Source organism: Durio zibethinus, chromosome 22 (genome assembly GCF_047325235.1).
Source record: "Durio zibethinus cultivar Kanyao isolate XHJ-2024 chromosome 22, ASM4732523v1, whole genome shotgun sequence".
In the NCBI taxonomy this organism is placed as follows: domain Eukaryota; kingdom Viridiplantae; phylum Streptophyta; class Magnoliopsida; order Malvales; family Malvaceae; genus Durio; species Durio zibethinus.
Window position 1 is genome coordinate 12,800,631 of NC_143183.1, and position 6,204 is coordinate 12,806,834.

A 6,204-nucleotide genomic window follows, 5' to 3' on the forward strand; every position below is an offset into this window, starting at 1 on the left:
TCTAATAGATTCAAATTAAATTAACTTAAGTTTGCTTTTGCTTATAAGTATAATTAAAATATATAATATAATAATAACGATAATAATAAATAAAAGAAAATTCATACATGGCCGGCTCAGCCCACGAAATCCAAACTACGAAGTCCACAAATATTATTATTATTATATATTTTTGTTTAATGAAACGTTAAACTGGTCGCCACTTTTCCCCACAACCACCAAACTTAACGGTCAAAAACTTTTGAAAAAAAATAATCTTCAACAGTTCAACCCAGCCAAGTTGCCAACCCATATCTTTATTTATTTATTTATTTTTTAAAAGGTCTTTCCTCTTGTCCTTTTTCCCTCTCCTTTCAAATTTCTCACTCCCTCTCAAGCCCTAAAACGTACACATCTTTAATCAAACATATCTAACGAAAAGCAAAGATTTTTCCACTCTAATGCAGGATTTTGTTGGATCGGTTCGCCGATCCTTAGTCTTTAGGTCCTCGACCTCTGGCGACGATGCCGGTGGAAGACTCGGAGGCTTTGTTGAGAAGATCGGTGCCAGCATTCGCAGATCGCGAATCGGCTTGTTCGCTAAGCCCCCGGCGCCGCCCGCTCTTCCTCCTGTTAAAAAAACGGATGCTCCGGCTATCAGGTGGCGGAAGGGCGAGTTGATTGGTTGTGGAGCGTTTGGTCGGGTTTATATGGGGATGAATCTTGACTCGGGCGAGTTACTAGCGGTTAAACAGGTGAGTTACTGTTAATTGAGAGAGCAGATGTTTTGCTTTTGTTTTTAAATTTTTTCTATCATATTTTTGTGGATGCAGGTTTTGATTGCGGCAAATGCTTCAAAGGAGAAAACGCAGGTAAGAAAAGGATTTTTTAATTTCTTCTGAAAGAGGGTTTAAAAATATCAACTTAAGAAAACAGTGACTAACGTTGTTTGTTTGATTGAATTTATTTTGGATAGGCTCATATTAGAGAGCTTGAAGAAGAAGTGAAGCTACTACAGAATCTATCACATCCAAACATAGTTGTTAGTATGGTTTCTGTACTTGTATTTGAATTTTTATGTGAGTAATTCATTAATTATTATTTGCTGTTTTTTTTTTTTTTTTTTGGTTTGTTAGAGATATTTGGGCACTGCAAGGGAGGACGATTCGTTGAATATTCTATTGGAGTTTGTACCGGGTGGATCCATTTCCTCACTTTTGGGAAAGTTTGGATCTTTCCCTGAGTCTGTAAGTTATTGTTTTGTGCTTAAATTTTTTGAATGTTTGGTGTTTCTCCTTTTCCCTGAGCCCCTGATGATCTTATTTTACTTGTTTATTTGCTAAAAAACAGGTTGTAAGGATGTATACAAAACAACTTTTGTTAGGACTGGAATATCTTCACAAGAATAGAATTGTGCATAGGGACATCAAGGTACTTCATTGTTTCTCATTGAAAACTGTTGTGCGTTTCCACGCTTCTGTCTGATTTCATGTTGTGCTTCTTTATATTCAGGGGGCAAACATTCTTGTGGATAACAAGGGTTGCATCAAACTTGCAGACTTCGGTGCATCTAAGAAAGTTGTCGAGTTGGTAAGAAAACTATTTCTTTCTATTCTATTCTTATCCAAGAAGATTTTTATTTTGTTTCATTTAGAGTGATAGCTTTCTGCTTCTTCAGGCTACAATAAATGGTGCCAAGTCAATGAAGGGAACTCCGTATTGGATGGCTCCTGAAGTCATCCTCCAAACTGGGCATAGCTTGTAAGAGATGTTCACACTTTTTCAAATTTGTCTTGAGACTAGATTAGGATGATTACATTTCTATAATCATGGCTCATTTGTTTTTCCCTCTAAGAAAGTTCTCCTTTGAGATTTACCAACCAAAAAGGTCTGTGGGATCAGCTGCTAGAATCATTTTTATGTATTGCTAAGTTATTTCTTTCTTAAAACAAAATTGGTTAAACAAAATAAGCAGCTTAAGATAAATCATTAAAAAAATCTCCTGTTCCTAATCTAAGATATATAGGTCTGCAGCATATGCTTGGTTAGAATAAACCAAAATTTCCATCTTGTAGTCATTGCTATCTGATATGAGGAGCTTATTAATTTTGGATTTCACTTTCTTAGCTCTGCCGATATATGGAGTGTTGGCTGTACTGTGATTGAAATGGCTACTGGAAAGCCCCCATGGAGTCAACAGTATCAGGAGGTATGTACGGGAAGCTGCTATAAAGCCGTCACAAGTATGATTTATTGGAATAATCTAATTGTAGACTGGATTTGGTATGTAATTTTTCCTTAGTTTAAAGACTGAACTGGTGTTTCTTTCAGGTTGCTGCTCTCTTCCATATTGGGACAACTAAATCTCATCCACCAATTCCTGAGCATCTGTCCTTTGAGGCTAAGGACTTTTTGTTAAAATGCCTACAGAAGTACATTCTTGATATCTATGTTTCTTTTGTTGTAACAGTTTTGTGTTTTCTTTATCCATTCTCGGTTTTGTAAAAAGGCCAATAAAATAGTTGAATCATGAATGAGTTTTCTGATAAATAAAGTTCAAGAAAATTTTTTTTCCTAATAGTTCCAATTTTGTTATAATCCACTCTTATACTCATAATTTTTGGTGTCAGGGAACCAGGATTGAGACCTAGTGCATCGGACTTGCTGCAGGTAATTTGAAATCATTGACCATTTTTCACCTGAATTTTTCATAGAAGTCATAGACCGGTTGTAATGCATGCATTTAGCCATAGATATGATTATATAAGTAGAATTCTGCTCACTTGTAATTTATTGTCTTTATCTAAATAAACACAGCACCCTTTTGTCACTGGGAACTATCAGGAACCTCATGCAGTGTTTCGTAGCTCAATTATGGTAAGTCTGATTGCATTTAGCTTTATTAGTATGATCTTTCTATTCTTTTGACCTTCCTTGGTCAATCTATCAGGAACCTGGAAATCTGGTGATGGCATCTGGGATAAACTTGAGGAGCTCGTATGTGTCTCAACCTCATGGATTATGTTTATTTTTTATTTTTTTTTCTGTATTTGGGTTGAATTTAATGCTAGAAATTATATTGATGTCACAGCATAAATTCTGAGATCAGGCCAACCTGCACAGGTTTAAAGGGTGTTTGTGAAATGGGTAGTCTGATGTGCTCTACAGTATATCCTGGGAAATTATCAGAACCAGGATCCTATTGGAGGGCAAGCAGTTGTGATGATGACATGTGTCAGATAGATGACAAAAATGATCTTGAATTTGGCGCTTCAGTAAAGTTCAACTCTGTTTTAGCATCTGCTGACTTGAATAAAGTAATCAACTGTTCTTGGAAGTACCTATTATTGTTCAGATGTTTACAATTAGCTTATATAAAAATGCTTAATTGTTTATTTTCACCAGAGCTTTAATCCCATGTCCGAACCCACTGAAGATTGGCCATGCAAATTTGATCGAAGTTCTGAGATAAGCAGAAATGGAGTAAATTTGTCTTTGGTTGAAGCATTGGAAGCTTCTGCCAGTCCTGGAATGTATGGTAAGGAGCAGAATGATTTCACTTTTCCATGTGGACCAGCAGCAGGTGATGATGATGAAGAAGTTACAGAGTCAAAAATTAGAGCCTTCCTGGATGAAAAGGTATGTTTTGTTTTACAAATACAATGATCTTCTTTCTTTAATGGATGAGAAACCGGATCATCTTTTAATTTTTTTTGTTGGCCACGATGTCTTGTATGATAGAAACTAATTCTGTACTATTATTTAGCCAGGCTTTAGAACTGAAGAAGCTGCAATCTCCTCTGTATGAAGAGTTTTACAACACATTGAATGGTGGTCTTCCAACTCCTGTTGGAACTGCAAATGGTGAAAATATTTTGAGCTTACCTCCTAAAAACAGGTCACCTAAGCGGCTTCCTAGCCGAAGACTATCTGCAGTTGCTGATGCTGCCAAGGTAGCAAGCCCAAAGAGTCATACCAATCATTTGTCAAAGACTGCTGTTGTTCATGATAGGACTCTGCAAGAAATTCAGCCACCTTCTGTTGGGGAATGGAAAGGGCTCAATGCCCAGCCGGAGACAATCAGTCCTAGGTTTGTTAATACTTCTTTGAGGTCTGCTTTAGCTTATCTTTACTTGCAAAAATATCTGTCCCATTTTCTAATCCGAGAATGACATTGCAGCACAAGCTTTTCTGAGAGACAGAGGAGATGGAAAGAAGAGCTTGATCAAGAGCTTGAAAGGAAGAGAGGTGAGTTCTGTTTTGCTGCACATTAGTTCAAATTCATTAAGCTTATTAAGAGGTGAGTTAATGATTTTGAAACTTGAAAAATTAATTCTCAATTCTTTGCATCATACATGGTGAGGTAATGAGAAGGGCCTATGCAACTTTCTAAATAACGTAATTGTGAATTCATAATGGTCTAGTTTGTGTTTGGCATGAGTGAATTAAGCGTCCACGATACAATCATATTTGGATAGAGGGCCAGGCATATGTGTTCAGATAAGTTATTCCCTTTTAGAGTGGCCTAATCATATTTTTTCTCTTCGCCAATTTGACATTGTGCTTATTCCATGTTTAGTTAAAGCTCATATGCATTCAGGTAAGTTATTCCCTTCAAACGTGTATAACAAGCAAAATATCCATTGCAGAGATGTTGCGCCAGGCAGGTGTTGGTGGGATGACATCATCTCCAAAGGATAAGTTTCTAATTCGACAAAGAGAACAAATACGGTTTGCATTTCCTGGCAAGTAAAAGAATGCAACTCACCTGCACTTGTGTCAGTGTCTAATGGATATATATATATATATATATTGCCATTCCATTAGGTTTTTTCATTTCAGTATTCTATTTTTGGTGAGAATGGTGCCGATAATTTGTAGCGGTCACTTCATTATACATATGCATGAGTAGCAAGGCAGTATAATCTTCTTCCATGTGGTATCATGCCATTGTTGTTCAGCAAAAGAAATTTAATATAAGCATTTGTGTATGCTTTTTCTTTTTTTTTTGCCCTTTTCTCTTCTTTAAACTGGTATAGGGTATTGATGAGGGATTCAAACAAAGAAGTATAAACGCCGTTTTTTTTTAAAAAAAAAATTTTTTTGTTGAAAGCATGTTTTGTGCTTTTAGCTCATCTTGCTTGGATATAATTTTTACAGCTTTATTTGTTATTAGACAGAATTATTGTTAGGCTTTGGAAGAGCGGAAAGACTAACTTGTACACAATTTTTGGTTGGGTCCAAATCTAATTTTTAGCTTAGTGGCCCAAAGCATTTGGTCTCTACTTAGAGCACAAAATTTGAAGGCTTGTGTCGCTTTTTATATAAAAAAACAATTGCTTGCCCAAAAAATGAAAAATTCAAGACATATTTAGGTTTGTTTGTAGTACAACCTCATACTCATTTTTATGAATAAAAATTAATTCATTTATAAAAAAAAGAATTTGGATTACTGGTTTGTATTTCAATTATCTTCCTCTATCTATTGGGCAGCAAATCTTGCTTTTAAGTTGGACAAAATTATTTTAAGAGAAATGCTAAAGTAGTGTGGACATAATTTGACCGTAAGACATTGTTTTGTTTTTCTTTAAAATTTGTATTACTTATACAAAACATTGTCATTAATTTTCTTTTTTAGTCCACGAGGAATGACAAATTCAAATGTAACTTTTTACTCGGCGCATCATACACCCATCATCAAACCGAATGTATAAACGCTGTGCCTGCTCCATAAAAATAGAAATCTTTGAAATATATAGTTGCAAATAAAATGAAACTGGGTTTATTTTTTTATTTTTTTTATTTTTTTTGAACTTATGGAATCTGCTTTAAGTATACTGTTTTATATTAATCAACTACTAGCTAGATTCATCCCCGCCGGAAGAGGAGAAAAGAATGTTACACTTTCAGTAGGCAAGAGACCTGTCACATCATATAGGCACTTTGAATTGCATTAATTCATCCATGTATTTACCTGGTATATGAATTCAAGTTTCTCATTAATTGTTCTCAAAGTATATTGAATAAGAACCTCTTGTACATTTCCTTTAGGGGGGGCGGGGGGTTTGTGGGTCCAAAAGCTGATTGAACCTTGAGCTTGCCAATTGCCATGAATCTACTTGCCCTAAACATGGACGGTTGACAATAAGGCAAATACATGCAAATGAAATGCGGTTTGATCTGCTTACAACATGTTAATTTCAGGACTTTTTTAAAAATCTTTCA

The 6,204-nt window shown here is 35.5% G+C and overlaps 1 protein-coding gene across 1 annotated transcript; it reads left to right on the forward strand.

The window, feature by feature from the left end:
- Nucleotides 1-330: 330 nt before the first annotated feature.
- On the forward strand, nucleotides 331-4,992 carry LOC111307938 (mitogen-activated protein kinase kinase kinase NPK1-like). The gene is made up of 17 exons (XM_022906292.2): nucleotides 331-734; nucleotides 813-851; nucleotides 956-1,021; nucleotides 1,116-1,226; nucleotides 1,330-1,410; nucleotides 1,492-1,569; nucleotides 1,658-1,740; nucleotides 2,107-2,188; nucleotides 2,311-2,411; nucleotides 2,610-2,649; nucleotides 2,797-2,856; nucleotides 2,930-2,976; nucleotides 3,071-3,296; nucleotides 3,385-3,618; nucleotides 3,750-4,069; nucleotides 4,160-4,227; nucleotides 4,629-4,992. The coding sequence occupies exons 1-17, from the start codon at nucleotides 441-443 to the stop codon at nucleotides 4,730-4,732; spliced, it is 2,034 nt and encodes a 677-aa protein (XP_022762027.2). The 5' UTR covers nucleotides 331-440; the 3' UTR covers nucleotides 4,733-4,992.
- The last annotated feature ends 1,212 nt before the right edge of the window (nucleotides 4,993-6,204 follow it).